The 18853-nt window shown below is 51.7% G+C and overlaps 1 protein-coding gene across 1 annotated transcript; it reads right to left on the reverse strand.

Moving 5' to 3' along the window:
* Positions 1-255: 255 nt before the first annotated feature.
* Positions 256-18783, reverse strand: SLC26A11 (solute carrier family 26 member 11). Its single transcript, XM_029212411.1, has 17 exons — positions 18690-18783; positions 17392-17606; positions 16639-16831; positions 16173-16258; positions 13882-13961; positions 12648-12790; positions 8077-8252; positions 7562-7634; positions 5820-5870; positions 4648-4708; positions 4177-4232; positions 3842-3982; positions 3096-3223; positions 2666-2765; positions 2076-2209; positions 1669-1741; positions 256-878 (listed from the first exon to the last, which is right to left on the reverse strand). The coding sequence occupies exons 2-17, from the start codon at positions 17602-17604 to the stop codon at positions 787-789; spliced, it is 1800 nt and encodes a 599-aa protein (XP_029068244.1). The 5' UTR covers positions 17605-17606; positions 18690-18783; the 3' UTR covers positions 256-786.
* Positions 18784-18853: the final 70 nt, after the last annotated feature.

Here is an 18853-nt window from a genome sequence, read left to right on the forward strand (position 1 = left end):
AGTAAATTATGACGCATATAGAATAAAATACCACGTAGCCATTGATATTCACGTATTCTGTTTATTATCACAACAAATAATTCACAGCAATGACCGCATGAAAACGTGGGTCACGGAGCACCATGGATGAAATGATCCCATTTACATGACTGTAAACACACACCCACATGCTAACGTACACACATGTACGTGTACTGGAGGGAGGAGGTGTGGAGCTATCACCAAAGTGGATGGGGGGGGGATGGTTACCTGTAGTTTTTACAATAAGCATTTATGGTTTTTACAAAAACACCAAAGCTATACTTATTTAGAAAACACAACGAAGTTATTTTTAATAGACATTTTAAGTCATTTGGCAAACCTTGGTTTTCCTCCCAACAACAGCTCAGCCGCCGCCATCAAGAAGGGAACCCACCTGAGAGATGCCCGCCTTCCCCATTTCCCCTGAAATCTAGGAAGGAGCTGGGGCGAGAGAGGTCTCCTCTCCTAGACCAGGTTGAAATCCCTGCCCTTTCCTTTCTCAAGTGGTCTGCCATTCTAGAATGTGTTCTCCAAATCACTCTTTAAAAAAAGAGTTCACATACCAGGAAGAGCAGGGAGGTACTTTTTCAATCATCTCAGAGGAAGGGATGAGTCCCACCTGTGGACCCCCACGCAGTTGCCCTCCCCCTCCTCTGGGACACCTACTCAGGTTTCTCAGATCCATCTGCAAGGCGGCATCCGGCATCACAGTGACCAGAACCTTCCGTGAGACCCTCTGATGTCGGGCGCCCATCGGCAGCCCAATCAGGCCTTCAGCAGGGCAATCTTGTGTTCCGGAACAGAGTCTTCGCTGCCATTGTAGGGCTGGGTCCCTGGTTCTTGCTTCAGGTATTTCTCTGCAGAAAACACAAGGTTTCCAAACACTAAAAAAGTGAAGTAAGGATAGGTCAGTTCACAGAATGGGATTAAAGGCTGGCCTTTTGGGGGCCTCAAGCCTGGGGAGTTAAGGTCCCTGGACCAATATCTCCAGCCCTGGGCCGGTTTCACCTAAGTCTCCACCAGCACCTCACCACTCTCCATGCCACGATAACCCTCCTCACTGCTGGGCGGGTTCCATGGTGCGGCTGGGCCCAATCTGCTTATCCAGTTCCTGTGGATCAGCGTCTGGCTGCTTTAGCAGCAACATGGATGAATCGCACAGACACCAAGTTGAGCCAAGGAAGCCGAACACAAAAAGAATCCTCTTGATCCCACTACATGAAGTTCCGGAACAGGCTACACTGACCGATGGTGGAAGAAATCAGAGCAGTGCTTACCCCTAGTGGGGGCCACTGGAAGGGAGCAAGAGGGAACTTTCTGGAACGATGGAGAAAAGCTACATCCTGACTGGACGCCCATTGCATCCATGTGTCAGGACTCAAACTCACATTTAGGATCTGTGCATTTCACTGTATGTGAACTGTGCCTCAATTAAAAACGCACATACAGTCCCAAAACATAAAACCCCAGAGCAGGAAGGCCCCCTGACAACCTGTCCACTGCCTCACCCTCGTCCGAGTGCTCCCCACTCTTGGACTCGAGCACTGACCCTCCCATCTCCCAGGGTTTCTGTCCTGCCGTCCTGACCCTGTGGGGTGTGGCAGCCAGGCTGCCGTGGCTCTCACTCTGATGACTGGCCACACCCACCTGCTTCTTCCAGGGTGCAGAAGTACAGGACGCCCTTCAGGTCAGCTGACAGCAGGACACGGAGAACGGGGACCTGTGGGACAAACGGTGATTCCAGGTGGGAATGCTCTTGCCCTAGCAAGCCACGTCACAGGCTAACTCACATCTCTGTAAGAGGAACACTTCTTAAGTGAATACCTTCTGAAGGACACGGAGATGAGTGCTCTGCAAATACAACACATGATTTAACGGACACAAGCAGAGCTCTGCAGCCAGATGCCACAAGAATGGAGCCCAGCCGCCTTCCTCACTGTGTGACATTGGGCAAGTCACTCAGCTTCTCTGGGCCTTGGCATCCTCACCTTGACATGGGGACGGTGACAACACAGACCTCACAGGCTACTTCGAGAGCAGATGCCGACACCCACCTGCAGGCCAATGAGGGCGAGGGTGGCGCCCCGCTTGTGGAAGTCCTCCAGGAGCTCCCCGAGCCCCAGCACCACCGTGTAGTCAATGCTGCAGACATGGGTGCAGTCCAGGGCTGCAGAGCGTGGCGGGGATGCTGGGGGGACAGGGGAGTGGTCACACCAGGCAGAGGCTGCCAGAAAAGGCTCTGGCCAGGGGCATGGGGCCAAACAAGGCCATCAAGAGCTCCTTCCCAGTGGGCACGGGAAGGGGAAAGGACAAGGACCCAAAACATTAGCTGTTTGGAGACAGCAACAACCATTTCCTTCACAGGGCAGGCAAACAGACCCCTTTCTCCCCTAAATACCAACTCCTGGAAGGAGCGGGCCCTCAGGAACACCTGTTGGGAACCTGCCACCCTTGCTGCGTGCACACACGGTGGGGGGGGGGGTGTCCACTGGACGCCACTCTTGAGACGCCCGAGACCCCCAGGACCCAAGGACGGGCAAGCTCCTTCCTGACAGCTGAGAGCAGGGTCTTGGGGTCCAGCAGGAACCCCTGCTGAGAGGGTGGCGGGGAGCTGGGGGTGACCGCAGCCCAACTGGCCACGTACTTTCCAGAGCCCGGCTCAGTAACGCCTCCCGGAGGGTTTCGATCGCAGGGAAGTGCAGGCCACTCGCCGGCTGCAGGACCAGCATCGGGCCCTCTGACACCTGGGGACAGTGTGGGGGAAGCCAGTGAGCCCTGGAGGCAAGTTCAACAGGGCAGCTCTTCCAGGCCTAGGGTGGACGGGAGGGTGCAGAGCTGGCGGGACCCCCACCTGCGCCACAGCCCCACGCGCAGCAAGACAGCACTGTGGGGTTATGACCGGAAGGTCAAACCATCCGCTAGGTGAATGGTCACTTGGCAGTGCCTCAGGCCACAATCACACCAAGAGCTCAAAATGCAAGACAGTGGGGTCAAAGGGTCTGCCCATGGCATGCTTCACCCCACCAGGCCCCCTGAGGCCAGCAGGTCCCCCTCAGGGAGACCAGATGGGCTACCTGTATCTTGGGTCTGGCCACGGAGTGCAGGAGAACCAGCATAGACACCAGGGTCCCTGCCAGGATGCCGTACTGGACCTCCCAGAAGCAGAGCAGGAACGTCACGCAGAGGGGCAGCAAGTCCAGCCCTGGGAGAGGGGGTCCAGCTGAGGAATGGCCCCTCCTCAGCGAGCTTGGCTCCCAGCTACCCGAGCCCCCTGACAAGAGACACCTCGTGCGTGGCTTTCCTCATAATGAGTGAAGGTGTCATGGACCCCAAACAGCTCCCGAGGGACCCCCATCCAGAGACTTGGGGACTGATGCTTCTGACAGGCCATGCCAGCTCAAGGATGTGTCAGAGGCAAGAAATCCCTCCCTACCTGGGCGAGGGGCCCTTAAGACCTGCCTGGTCGGCCTGGTCCCCTGCCCCTGGGAAGAGGTCCCAGTGGGCACTTCTCAGGGGACCAAGGAAAAAGGGATATGAGGACCAGGGAGGCACCGAGACTTCTCTTAGATGTAGAAGCCACATAAATCCCTTAACTGCTTTGAAAAACCAAAGAGAACAAAAACTTGTTACGGTAAAGGAATTGCAGGTTCCGGAGAACCTTGAGCTGCTATGACCAGTGGAGAAAGGGAGGCTATGACATGGGCCCTGCTGGTCACCCCAAAGCCCCCATCTCTCCCCCAGCTGGGCCAGCCTGGGCAGCAGCCAATGGCAGACGGAGGATCATCGATAACCTTGGTGCCGACGGACAGGAGATACATACTTTTCACTCGCCAGAGCGTCCCCACGATCTTGGTGTCGAACAGGGGGACCACGGCCATGATAATGACAGCAGCCAGGGCAGACTTGGGGATGTAGTAGAAGAGTGAGGTCAGGTAGTCGAGTGACAGCAGCACCAGGGCTCCTGCAGGGGCGTGGGGTGCTGTGACCTCATGGCCCTGCCGCCCCAACTCCCACCCAGCAAGGAGTCCCTGCTCTGGGGCACACAGCCAGGCACCAGAGCCGACGGCACCCATACCCTGGGCTCCCTCCACTCCTCTCCTCCTATCTCACTGCGGCGGACACGGGGAACACAGTGTCTGTGCAAGGGGTGCTCACCCGTCATCAGGCCCCCTGCTGGGGTGCACACCCCTGACTGAGCATTCACAGCAGTCCTGGAAGGCAACAGAGACCCATTAGTGGCTGTCGGGCTGGGAGAGCAGGGGAGGCGAGGAGCCACAATCCCTCCCACCTCCACTATCTTTCAGGAATTAACTCCAGCACCAAGATGCTGGGAGCATTTCCATGCACGGGGATCTTTTTAACGTTAAACTGCAGCGCCGTGTATCGGGGTAAAGAAAACCAGCTAAGATGGTGAGGGAAGCAGAGGGAGCCCCCTCTTGTCTCCCCATAAACACCGTCACAGCTGACCAAGGGAGAGAGGACCAATGTGGAGAAAAGTGAAAACGGCCTCAGGACATGGGCAAGGGCCCAGGAGGGGGAATCTGGTTCTTCAAGCTGGACAAGGACCCTCTGACCTGGGCGGGGACCTCCCTGGAGACACAGGGAAGGGGGAACGTGGTCACTCACCGGCCAAAGCTGCCCGTGACCGGATAGGAGGAGAAGAGGGAGCCCAGGATGTTTGTCAGGCCTGTGGAGAAACGGAAGGAAAAAGCTCATCCAGGACGAGAAGAAGCATAAAATAGAAAAAGGAGAGGAGGAGAAAGGAGATAAAAACCAGAAAGGAAACAGGAAGACAGAAGGTGAGAGGAACTACCCAGTGGGGCATCCTATATCTGGTTCTCTCTCCCTCTAGGAAGGTCAAACCATGATCTTTGCCAAGTGCACCGAGATTAATTCTAGCTATAAAGCAGTTCTGACCCCAGCCTTGCCTGTGTGAAATATGCCTTTTCCCATGTATAACAGAATGAGGAATCCCTCCTGCCCAGAAAGGGGGACGGCTGAGTAAGGCAAGTGTGCAGAGACAGGCCTGAAGTGCCCAGTACGCCTGCCAGCATCCCTGCTACTCTGAGTTCCTTCAAACCCACACTTTCATGAGATGACTAGCCAAGGTGAATGGGAGAAGGTCATGGCCAGTAAGCTGCCTTCCCTGTGTGCCTCTGATTAACCTGTACTGGACACAGCCATGCCCGGAACCTGGCTGGGACCTCAGAATGGAGGTAACTAGCCCAAGTTCATCACCATCAGCTCGTCAGCACCCACCTCACCCAGGGGCCTTCACAAAGACCACCATGGTCTCCTTGGCTCCGCAAACCCACAACTGGTCACAGGTTCAAGGCCTGCTCTAGAGACAGCTCAGGTGTCACCTGGGATGCACCGCTCCACAGTCAGGAAGCCTGGGGCCCATCTGAGTCCTCACTCATCCGCCTGCCCCTCCTGGAGGGAGGCACAGGGCGAGGCACAGGCAGCCAAGATCCCACACAATCAGCAGGCTCATCTGAGATCCTACCTGGCCACATTCCTCAGCAACCTGACCCTCGCCCTGGAAGCCCCCACCCCTAGCCCAGGTGGAACATTCCAGGCGTTCCCAGGCACAGAACAGGCCACAGCCCTCAGGGTCTGGTACACAGCAGGTGCTCAGTGAGCCTCAGTCAGACACTAGATGTCGGCACCCTACTCCTAGGGATTAAACTGAACCACCTGAGATGGGAGAATGGGCCCCACTCGGGCCAGCTCTGCACCCTGCGTGTCAGCACCTCCACCACCCAGACCCCGAGAGCCACCCGCCACTGGAGTCTTACCGATGGCCAGCAGCTCCTGGTTGGCGTCAATACGGTAATTATTTTGAGAAGCTATAAAGAGAACAGACAATAAAAACACTGTCACTAGTTACATATCATCAGGAAACTGCCTATGAAATGATAAAACAGGCTACCAATTTCTCCCTACAGCATTGTCTACATTTGTAAATAGAAGGTATAAACACAGATAAAATATATACATGTATGCAAATGTACACACGTCTTTGTGTGTTTACAAAAAAAAAAGTAGACGTAGAGCAAAATGTTAGCAGTTAATTGAGGTAGTGAAGGACATTACAAGTGATTCGTTTTTTTTATCCATTTCTGAACTTTCAACATCCTGTGCAACAAACACATATTGCTTTTATAACAAGGGAAAGATGTTTTAAACTAAAAAGCTCTCTGGTGGCAAGTCAAGATGACTAGAAAGTCTCAGATGAGGCCCAGAGACATGAGCGGGAAGATCTAGGGAGAAACTATGGAGCGGCATGAATTTTAAGACAATGGTTGGTAAACTTTCTGTAAAGGGCCAGACTGTCAATATTTTAGGTTTTGAGGGTCACACCCTCTGTCACAACTGCTCAGCTCCCCATTATAGCACAAAGCAGCCATACAACACGAAACAAGTGAACAAGAGATCATCTTCCAATAAAACCTTACTTGTGAACTGAAATACAAATTTCATATACTTTTCATGTGTCATCAAATCCAAATCTTCTTTAGATTTTTTTTAAACATTTAAACATGCAAAAGCCATTCGCAGGTGATGGGCAGCAGGCTGTGGTTTACTAAGCCTTGATTTAAAAGCAGGACAAGCTTTACCAATGAGCACAGGAAGGCAGCTGACTTCAAAAGAAAATGCGGAGTTTTCTAAGTAACAGACAAGATGAGTAAAATCTGTCACGTGCAGATTCCAAGATACGCCCCTCCAAGTTAAAAAAAAAAAAAGGATCAGAAAAATAAAAACTGAACAAGAAAGATGTGAGCTGAACAGGTCGCAAACTGAAATGCAGCGTGGTCTTGAGCAACTGCTGGCGTTTGGAAAGGAAAACCCTTTAGAATGAACACTGGTTTATAGTCTCCTTGGAATGGTCTAAGGATCCAGATGCTGGAACTTCAAAGAAGCAAACATAATCCTGGCACAACCTGGGCTGGGCAGTGAACACAAGTTAGGTAGTCATAGTAACATACATGTCATATATCTGAATTTTAACCTTTAGAGTCAAATTAGATCCAAACAAAGGACTTAACCCTCTTATACAACAGAAGAAACACATCATCCTCATGGACAACACAGAACAAAAGTCCAGGGACCTAAGACAGAAGCAGGGACACATGAAAGTTCTGGCAGCCTCAGCTCAGGCAGAGGGAATCAGTATTGAGCAGCAAACATATAAGTAGATTAACGCTTCCCAGCCTCTCCAGGGGTCAGGAGGGGACAGGCCAGGTGTGCTCAGACACTCGGAAAGGGCACCTTGTCAAATTTTTAGGAATTTTGCTAACAGGGTATCAAATACAGCTATTATCACCAATTAAATGAAAACTGTCAATTCAATAAATTATATTAAAAACAAAGATAATACTTAAAAAACAATACTTTTAAAAAAGCATGTATTACTCAGATAAAAATTCAAAGTTTTAAAAATCAAAGCAGATAAAAAGCAAGCAGAAGAGCAGGCAAGCAAGGCAGGCTGGGCTCCAGGTTGAGGTGCCAGGGAGGGCATGGGTGGTGAGCATCTTACCAAAGGATTTGGCCACTGCGATGCTCTCCAGGAGACCCATCAGGGGCACCACGGCCAGCCCGACCCCCATGCCCTGAGAGAGGAGAGAGGGATGGTGAGTGACCCTCTGGGGAAGGACAGAAGAGGCCTGACCAGTCAGTGACCTGATAAGGTAGGCACTGGCTCGTCCATGTCTGACAGAAGCAAACATACTTCAGCTGCAGGGCTGTGAGCTCACACTGCAAGAAACACGACAGACAGCAGAACACAACAGATTCCTGCTCTGCCAGCGTCCACGATGGCAGGAACACCCCTGGGCTCAAGGTAGAAAAATAAATGTGGTGCCCTTTGAGGTTGTGCCTAATCTGGAACTCATTCCTACCTGTCCCTGCACCAGAGATGCCCCTTCCTGAGAACAGCAGTCCTAGCTGAGTTCAGAGCTGCGCATCACTAAGCGGATGCATTAGGAGATAGAACCAGGCCCAGGGGCTGCTGCGGCCTCAGCCAAGCCGGCCTGGCTCCCTGTCTCTACCCACCTGTACCATCTCGGTGAAGGAGATCGTCCCGTTGGCAGTGGTCACTGAGAAGGGAGGGATGTGGGCATCAGGGAGCCCCTCGGGTGTCTTCCCAGTTAGAACAAAAGGCTGGTATCCAGTCACCTGGAAGGAGTATGCGACCAGGGCAGCAAAGGAGACCACCAGGGCGTTGCGAGCTAGGACGGGGGAGAGACTGTCAGTGAAGTCTGGGTCATCTGGGTACCTGGGGCAAATACACCTCAGGAGGTGGAAGACCCCACCCCAGCCTGGGAAACAGCATGGATACAAGCAACCGTATGGCAGGCATGAACACATGACACCATGAAAAACGCACAATGGGGAAACAGAGGAGTGGTGACACACAGGGCCAGCACGCATATCATCTACTGGTCACCAGTGACTGCATGGTCAAAGGCAGAGCTGGAAAGACTTTGAGATCACATCTCCCAAGGTGATGCCACTTTGAAGACGGAGAAACAGAGGTTTACTCTGCTGCCTAAAACAACTAAAAACTGGACAAAACATATGGAACAACAGTGTCTGTGTATATATACCCAAATATTTCCCAAATTGACCTTCTACAAATGAAAACCGTAATGTCTGAGGCAAAATATACACTGAATGGATTAAAGACAGATTAGATATTACAGGAAAAAGAGTAGTGAAACTGAAGATGTAGCAACAGAATCTCCTCAAAATGAAACACACAGAAGAAAAGAAAGATTGAAAAACTGTACAAAGCATCAGTAGCTGTGGAACAATTTCAAGTAACCTAATATGTGTCAGAGTCCACAAAGAAAGACCATGGAGTGGCATGGGGAGACAGCACAAGGATTTGAAGAAACAATGACTGAGTATTTTTCCAAATTTGATAAAAACTGCAAACCTGCATAACCAAGAAGCTCAGTGAATTCCAAGGACAAGACACATGGAAAAAAAAAAAAAGAAACTACAACAAGGCACATCATAATCAAATTGCCTAAAGCCAATGATAAAGAGAATTTTGTTTTTTGGCTGTGTTGGGTCTTCATTTCTGTGCGTGGGCTTTCTCTAGTTGCGGCGAGCAGGGGCCTCTCTTCATTGCGGTGCACGGGCCTCTCACTGTCGCGGCCTCTCTTGTTGCGGAGCACAGGCTCCAGACGCGCAGGCTCAGTAGCTGTGGCACACGGGCTTAGTTGCTCTGCAGCATGTGGGATCTTCCCAGACCAGGGCTCGAACCCGTGTCCCCTGCACTGGCAGGCAGATTCTCAACCACTGCGCCACCAGGGAAGCCCAAGAGAATGTCTTAAAAGCAGCCAGAGAAAAAGGTCATATCTAGAGGAATGAAATAAGAATGACAGCAGACTTCTTGTAGGAAACAAAGCAGGCCAGAAGACAGGAGAACAGCATTTTTAAAGTGTGGAGGAGGAAAAAAACTGTCTAGAATTCTATATCCAGCAAAGCTACCCTCCAAAAGAAAAGTAAAACATTGACTATTTTGGACATACAAAAGTTGAAAGAATTCATCACCAACAGGCCTGCACTACAGGAAACAATATAGAAGGCTCTCCAGGCAGAAGGAAAATGATACAGATGGAAATCTGGATCTACACAAAGGAACGAAAAGCACAAGATGTATTATGTGGGAAGATATAACAGACTCTGTTCTCATTACTTGTACATCTTTAGAAGTAACTACATAGTTAAAGTGGAAACAATAATAACGACTGAGGGATTTAAAACACATGTTGAAAAAAACATATGACAACCATAGCACAAAGGCTAGAAGAGGAGAAATGGATGTATCTGGTCAAAAGGTTCTATATCAACGTGAAGTTGGAGAGTATACTGTATTAAGATACAGATGTATGTGATAAACCCTAAAGCAACCACCAAAAACAAACAAGCAAAAACAAAAACACACACAGCAGTTATAGCCAATAAGCCAATAAAGGGAATAAAAAAAGAATCATAGAAAAATACTCAATCCAAAAGATGGTAGAAAGAGAGGGAAAAGGGAACAAAGAAGAAATGAGACAATAGGAAACAAAGAGCAATATGGTAGATCTAAAGCTAGATACATCAATCATCACATGGAATGTAAACATTACCCCACCCCCCAATGAAAAGGCAGAGATCATCAGATTGTATTAAAAAACAAAACCCGTCTATACGTTTCCTACAAAAAACACACTTTTTAAACATAAAAACACAAATAAGTTAAATAGGTTCAAAGTAAAAGGATGGGAAAACATATGCTAATACTAACCAAAAGAAATCTGGAACAACTCTACATGAAAGTAGAGTTCAGAGCAAAGAGTGTTACCAGGATAAAGGGGGTCATTTCCAGAGAAAATTATAATTCTACATATGTATGTACGTACAACGTTTGTTCTCTGACAGTAATGGGATTACGTTAGAAATCAGTAGCAAAATACTAATTAAAAAATCCCCAAATATTTGGAAACTAATTCCTAAAAGGCTCCTGGTTCAAAGGGTAAATAATCCACAATTCAAAAGAGAAGTAAAAATGGAAATTAGAAAGTATTTAGAACTAAGTGAAAATGAAAACACAACCTATCAAAGTTGTGGGATGCAGCTAAAGCAGTGCTGAGTAGGAAATTTATGACCCTAATCACTATATTGGAAAAGGAAGGTCTCAAAGACCTCAGCTTCTGCCTTAAGAATCTGAAAAAGAAACCTAAATTCAAAAGCAGCCAATGCAAGGAAATAATGAAGATCAGATCAAAATCTACTAACGAGAAAACAAAAGCAATAGAAAGATCAATGCAATCAAAAGCTGGTTCTGTGAGATAAATAAAATCGATACACCTCTAGATCAATTGATCAAGAAAAAGGGCAAGTGACCTGGGAGCAAGTCCTCACTCTGCCTGCTCCTAGCTATGTGACCTTGAGAAGTCTTATTTGGTTTGTCTGTTTCACCTTTCAGAGCCTCATTTTCCTCACTGGCAACACAGGGAAAATAATATCCCATCCTCAAGGCTGCTATGAGAATCAAAAGAAGTGATGTTTGTAAAATGCTTTATAAGCCATCCATCACTGTATGTCAGATTACAGCTCATTCAATTTCTGCAAGTCTCTACTTTTTCATTTGCAAAAGGGGAGAAATTACAACTGTTCCACCTACCCCACAAGAGTGTTCTGGGGCTAAACAAATTCTCTACAAATTGCTAAACAAACACAAGGTACTACTACAGGTTAACCTGTCCTCACTCAGCTAAAATACAAGCTGAAACGATGACTTTTTAATAAACATAGTTGGGAGCTCAGTAACTAGTTTCCTAAGGACACACCACATATCCTGGAGAGAAAGAAGACAGTAGTCCCTGAGAAGCCTACAGGGTTTTGGAGCAGCATTTCTCAGACCTCAGTGTGCCTACAAGTCACCTGACAAGCATGTTAACGTGCAGATTCTGCGTCAGAGGTCTGGGTGGGCCTGAGAACCTGCATTTCCAACAAGCTCCCAGGGGATGCCTGTGCTGCTGGTCAGAGGCCACACTTCGAGTGTTAAGTTTTAGGCAACAGAGCCTGTTTTCACTATTTTACAGATGACTATACTAAAGCTCATAAAATTTTGACAAGTGACTCATGCAAGTGCCAGGTAAGTGGCTAAGCTAGGACTTGAAACCAGTAGTTTCACCATAAACCCAGTGCTCTTCCACCCTCCCAAGCGCTCAGCGTTTACCCATGGCCTCCCGGCTGCAGAACGGCATCTGGTGAGTGACTCTTGGGACTGGGGACCAGCCGGAGAAGCTGGAAGTGACTCAAGGGCTGAAATCTAGTCACCCCCTCCCTCCCACAACTGGCTGGATTTCATGGCCGCGGAGGAGTAGGGCCAAGCGGGATGATTTCCATTCCCCTCAGCTCTGGAAAGGCCCAGTAGATATCAATGCTTCCTTGCTTTGCTGTACCTGCCATTCTTTCTCTGTGTCACCTACTGGCAGCTCAGTGGAGAGATGTCCATCCCCACCGCCACCCCGAGATGGCCCTTCAACCAGCCAATGGTTCCACTAACTGTCCTCATCTTGCCGCCTTTTACTTCAGCCTTTCTTTACAGATCCTCCGGTTAACTGCAACTCAACCTGCTGATTCCAGGCCTGAAGCAAAATGTTTACCCTCTGCAGCTGCACAATTAAAACAGGACCAGTCTGTCTCAGTGGAACTTGTTTTCTCCCCCAGAGACCTGCCAGAGTTTCTCAACCTTAGCACTGCTGACACCTTGGGCCAGATCAGTTTTTTGCCGTGGGAGGCTGTACATTGCAGGATGTTTAGTAAAATCCCTGGCCTCCACCCATCAGAAATCAGAAACAGTCTTGCCCAGTAGTGTCAACCAAAAATGTCTCTGAACATTGCCAAATGTCCCCCGGGGGCAGGGGGTAGCAAAATCATCCCTAGCTGAGAACTTCTGCTGTTAAACAGAGTTCTCAGCCCTGGATGCGTATCAGAACCACTTAGCGAGTGACGTGAAGATCTCTAGGGGTGGAATTCGGGTTCCTGGGGTGACTACAATGTGAGACCAGGTTGTGCAGGACAAATCTGGAAATGGTCCCTCAGCCAGAAGGCCCCCTCACCTGTGGTGGCAGTCCAAACCAACCCATGGCTGAGCCGCACGCCAGTGGGCATCTCGGGATGGACGGGAGGCACGTGGTCCCGCATCAGCTTTAGCACGAGAAGCAGCACCATGCAGACCAGTCCCAGCACTGCATCGCCCACCCTGCAGACAGACACCAGTCACCGCCCAAACCTGCTGACAGCACAGGCCTTCTGGCCTTTGGTTGCTGCTTCTGCTGGGAAACTTTCTCTCTCGAATGCTCTTTTTGTTTTTTCCTAAGTAACCTCTGTCCCTGTTCCATTTCAAAACTTTATTCGAAACTTAGTAGGTACACAGGCCCTGGGAGCTGAAGCCCAGATCACAGTGGTAGCCATAGGCGCGCTACCAACTCACGTTTTTAGTCACATAGCTCTCTGGGCTACACGTGTCTCGTCAGTTCCGGGAGATTCACTCCTGACTGCCTATGACGCTCTCTGACCAGTCCATCTCCATCTCCACTGCCCCCCATGTGGCTGACCCCAACCAGGTGCATCTTATGGGCCAGGAAACCTCAGCAGCAGATCAGAAGGGGAGGAGAGGATGGTCACAGGGTCTCCTCCACTCCCTTCAGGAAGCTCCCCGTACAGCCCCCCCAGGTCACTTCTTCCTCTTGCCCCTCCAGCCAGAGAGGTGTTCTGGCCTCCAGCTGGGCTCATCGAGCTGCATCTCCTAATTGTCCCTTTAACCTGCTTGCTCTCTGAGAGAAACCCCTCCATCTGAGTGATGTGCTTGCTGTAGGAACTCTCTCCACCTGCCACCCGTCTCCTGGCACCTGCATGTCTGTTGGCCTCTGCCTTCCCTTGCCCTGTGGTTCTCTTGCTCACTGAACTATGAACTCCTTGAACGAGAGACCACCTGCCCTTCCTTCATATGGTCTCTTCTCACTTTGACCACAGGAGAAAGCCCTGCATGGGGTCACGCTGACTGGCGCACTGGACTGACCAGAGCAGAGCTTCTCAAGCTTCAATGTGCCATGTGGGCCTCTTGTTAAGCCGACTGAGTCAGCAGGTCTGGGCCGGCCAGACTGTGCTTCTAACCAGCTCCCAGGTGATGCCAATGGTGCTGCTCACGGGACCCCTGTTTGAGCAGCAAGATCCCAGAGGATTGGAATAAATGCCACCTGGGAGTGGAAATATGGGGAGCGAACTGGGAGAGGGATCTAGAAGGAAGAGCTTACTTATGGGGGCGGGGGGAGGAACACAGCCAACCAGTACCTGGTCTCTCCGATGTTGTGGAAAGTGTAATACACTTGCAGAAAAAACTGCCTGGAGATGTGCTGCAGTCCCAGCAGGTTCTGTCAAACAAGAGCTTCTGATTAGACAGCCTTCTGCGATACAAAGGCCTGAAACCCAACCCTTGCAGCATCTCAATACTGTTCCAAACCTGGAACCCCCTACCCCTCCAAGGGCCCTTCCTGGGGGAAAACATCTCCTGGCTCTCCCAGGCCTATCTGTCCATTCCCAAAATCCCCAAAGGGAGGAGATCGAAGTTATCCCTCTCTGGGGGAAGTGGGGGCGCTGACGGTATTTCACAAAGTTCCAGTTGTCGCAAGTCGTTGCAAATTACTTTCCTATCTGAGGAAAATCTGTCCGAGCGACCTCAAACCAAGGAGACTGGTTCAACTGCTCCCTGGCCCGGGGCCCGGCCCACCCCCTCAGGCCCGGCTGCCATCTGTTCGCGGCCCCGTCCATCACTCAGCGGCCCGCCCTTCACAGCACAGACCCCACCGCCATTGGCTCGAGGCCGCGTCCGTCACTTGGAGGCCCGCCCATCGGGGACCGCCCCCTGCCAGAAGCGAAAGTCTCGCCATGAGACCGGCAGACCTGCACGGGCGGGGGTCGAGGGGGCGCCGAGGTCCTCCAGGGAGGAGCGCTGAGGGGACCCCGCCAGGTCGGGGGTCCTCAGGTGGGAAAAGGGGCGCCACTCTGTACTTTAGTTCTTTATCTGGTTGGGATCAGAAGGGGAGGTCGAGGCCCAGACTCGCAAGGCAATCAGGCTCCAAGGACCCCAAAACCCACTGTGTACACAGCCCCCCAAGGGGAAGGGCAGACACGGACAGCGGCTTCTGTCCTGGGCAGGGACTCCTGCGTGGGCAGGTCAAGAGGACCCCCACCCCAAGCCTAGAGGCTCTCAGATGACTGTCATGACCTAGTCAAGGTTTTGAAGACAGAGACCTAGGCGTGCCAAATACGAGTGCATAAAGAAGCTACCCTCTCACTGTGTTATGAAAAAAGAACATTCTTGACACTAAAAATGAAAGATAATGTTTCCAGAATAAAGGACAGAGCATCCCACGAAATAGCACTTGCCAAGCTTACCCTGACATATGTGTGTACATAATCTATAGTTTGAATTACGCACATCGTTCTAGGCTGTTTCCTCCTCTGTAAGTAGAGATAGTAATGCCTACCTCCCAGAGGACTTCTGAGAACTAAACATAGGGAGAACTTAACCCAGCACCCAGTGACGTGTCAACTACTTTATTCTCTCTCACGTGTACCCTCTTGGGCTTCACGTTCTTACTTTCTCATTCGGCCTCCATCCGCGAAGACTGTCACGGACTAGAGTGAAGCAGAGCCTGACTGTGGGAACCACACCATGGAGAGGCGTGTGTATATATGTGTGTGTGTGTGTGTGTGTGTGTGTGTCCCTCAATCTGTACGATTCAGCTCAGTTTCATTCTGCACACCCAAGCACAGCTCCAGGCGGCCACGTTGGAAGTAAAACAGTGCCTGCCTTCCAGGTACGCAGAACCCAATGGAAGGAGAGTAAATGATATCCTCAGATAACCAGTGATCACTGATTCCAATACTTCTCATTTGTGTTTAAACAGAAACATAAAAAAGCACGATATTTGAAAAACATTAAACAAAAAATTGGAAAAGAAAGACATAAATGTGAAATCACCTAGCTAAATTAGCTTGGGGAGCAATTTGCTTGTCGGAATTTTGGCAGTACGCTCGTGACTTGTAAAGCCCCAATGGTTCAATATGCAGTAGGGGCAGGACTCTGTGAGGTGAACCACAACCTGAAGCACTCAGGCATGAAAACTCCAGCAAGAGCGGGGACTGTCATTACTGGTCCCCCAAATTACCTGTTGTAGAACTTGGCCATCACTCAATTTCTCCCCCAAAGGATGATTTTATTTTACTTATTTACGTATTTTTTTTTTGTGGTACGCGGGCCTCTCACTGTTGTGGCCTCTCCCGTTGCGGAGCATAGGCTCCGGACGCGCAGGCTCAGCGGCCATGGCTCACGCGCCCAGCCGCTCTGCGGCATGTGGGATCTTCCCGGACCGGGGCACGAACCCGTGTCCCCTGCATCGGCAGGCGGACTCTCAACCACTGCGCCACCAGGGAAGCCCAAGGATGATTTTATTAATGGAGACTCATGCCAGCACGACAGGCTCTGAGCCCCACAATAGCAAGAGTTTGACCCACACATATCAGGACCTGGCCTTGGTCCTGCTAGCCAGCAGATGCCCCAGGACCAACTGGATGCCTACCTTAATCTGCCCGAAGCCAATGATGATGGCGGCGGCCGAGGTGAAGCCTTTAATGACGGGACAGGAGATGAAGTCCAGCAGGAACCCTGGACAGCCAAGAGGGAACACCAAGCTGGTCCCAGCCCCACTGGGTCAGTGTGGGCTGGGAGAGGTGGTATGGGTGGGACTGGGTCTAAAGACTAGTGGCATACCCTGTTTGGGCTGGTTTGGAGAGCAGGAAAGAGACTAGGGACTGAGGCCCTGGGCACTTCTCCAAGTGTCCTGGGCTCTGAGCACAGTAGAGAGCTGAGAGCCACCCTTCTTGACACACACAGACACACAGACACACACACACACGGATAGCCCTTGGAATGCAAAGAAAGAAATGCTGAAGGCAAGGCATCCCCAGAAGGAGGTGCCTTGGTACCCCAGAAAGAGCAGAGCTGCAACCCCCCGTCCCCATGACAGGAAGGTCTGAGTGTCTTACCCAAGCGCAGGAACCCCATGCCTAATTGGATGCAGCCTGACAGAAAGGCCAGCAGCACAGCATAGGCAGGCTCGCGGAAGGTGTAGAAGGAGACCAGGAGGGACATGATGGCCGTGGGGCCCAGAGTCACATCTCGGGAGGTACCCAGAAAAAAATATACGAAGCACCCCATGAAGGCAGAGTAGAGGCCGTACTGTTGGGCAGAGAGAGCAATGAATATCCAGGAGGCACACGGCACCCGCACAGGGTCCCTGGTGTACCTGGTTAAGCACAAGGATCTGTGTGGTCCATTGTGTATTCTGGGCACAGCAGCACATACAGACAGGGTGAATTGATCACCCTGTTACCCAAGGTTGTGGACCTACAGTGACTACAGGGCCTCTTTCCTACCCACACCCAACTGGGGCCTCGTGTCCTTATGTCTGAGCCTGTGATTCTGAGAAAGCATTCTTAAAGCCAGAGTGAGTCATCCCACTGGCCCCATCAGGCAATCCAGAACTAGCTTGGTGCCTGTGTGTGACAAGCATGACAAGACGGGTTACAGGAGCACACGTCTGCCCAAAGGCAGTCACATGTTCTAGGTTGTAAACTAAGGCTTCTTGGGCCCCATGGGACTGGAGCCCAGAGTGCCCCCTTGTCTGGAAGGAATACTATGCATGCATTTCTACTCTGCTCCTGGGAGAGCACTAAGGCCTGGAGTGGGGTCAGGCTAAGGGGAAGGGATGTGGTGGGCAGCAAGGGCACACATCTCACCTGGGGAGGGAGTCCAGCCACCTCAGCATAGGCCAGCGCCTGGGGAATGACTGTGAGCCCGACTGAGATCCCAGCAATGAAGTCCATCTTCAGCGCGTGCCAGGTGTAGTCAGGCAGCCAGGCCAGGAAAGGCAGCCTCTTCTGCATGGTCGCAGTGGACCAGCAGCAGGACATCGGGGCAAAGCCCTTGGGCGGCTTCATAGTAGATGACATGTCTAGGAAGAGTGGGGCGGGGCACGAGGGGACACAGACCAGCAGTCAGGGCCTGGGCTTCAGAAAACCCAGCAATAGGGTGAGAGTGAGGGTGAGGTCCAGAAACATCAGGAGATGCGCAATCGGTCTCCTCTCACCCAGGGGGGTGGAGCTAGATGCGTTAAATCTCCCCTCACCTTGCTGATCTGAGTCAGGAAGCCAACAGCCTGTGCAGAGAAGGCGTCAACCAAAGATGGAGTGCCCCCCGCCACCGACTGCTCTCCCTTAACCCCACCTGCCCAGACCCTAGGTGCCTTCTCTTCCTCCATCGACTCTGGCCAGTAAAAATAAATGATTTCTCACTGAGAAGTTCAAACACTAATCACTAATTAGACTCAAGTTTTCTCCTCCCAGGAGAATTTGTTTCCTTTTTTATTCCCCCCCCACCAGGAAATTTAACGGGGAGCAGTGCAGAGAAAAGCAGGCCCACGGAGATACCCACATGCAGCTGGCGATGAGTGGGTGGGGTGACTGGAGGCCCTGAGGTTTTCCAAGTGCGCAGCATAGCAGGCTCCACCCACTACGGCAGACTGCGGCGCTGCGGCGGTGGGAGGGCTCCCATCCTGAAGCTGCGCATCACCCCAACCCCCACCTGTGGCGTCTACATCCTTAGAGGAGCCTTAGGTATTCTAGTTTGTTCTGAAAGAACGTCAGAGGCTCCCCCCGGTAATTCACGGCGCGCATCCTCTAGGGTCCTGGTGCTCCTGGCGCGCAGAGCCCGTCCCAAACCACCCCCAGCCCCGGTGGGGCCGCTCTGGACAGAACCGGCCGCCCACCCCCGAAGCCGCTTGCCCCAGACACTGGGGTCTAAGGGGGGTACCCACACCGTCTGCCGGTCCGTGGCCTGCCAGCCCCAGCAAGGCGGAGGATGGCGGGGACCTGGGTGGGGATGAGGTGGGTGGGGAGCGGGGTCCCCGCGGGACGCGCCCGTACCCTCGGACCACTTGCCGCCCCCCCACGTCGGTCGCCCACCAGTGACCCCGGTCAGTGCCCTGGCAACTCGAACGCCCGGCCCCGGGCCCCGCCGCCGTCAGCCACGCACTCACCGGACGCCACAGCTCGGGGTCTCCCGTCGTCTCCGCAGCGGGTCTGCAGAAACCGCAGAGGTTGGGGGAGCGGGAGCCGGAGCCGGGGCGGGTCCTGGTGTACACGTGATCGAGGGTGGGGGCGGGAGGGCTGGTGCTCACGTGACCGCGGGGCGGCGCCCGGC

Source organism: Monodon monoceros, unplaced genomic scaffold, assembly GCF_005190385.1.
Source record: "Monodon monoceros isolate NGI ecotype Baffin Bay Population unplaced genomic scaffold, NGI_Narwhal_1 Super_Scaffold_9, whole genome shotgun sequence".
Taxonomy (NCBI): domain Eukaryota; kingdom Metazoa; phylum Chordata; class Mammalia; order Artiodactyla; family Monodontidae; genus Monodon; species Monodon monoceros.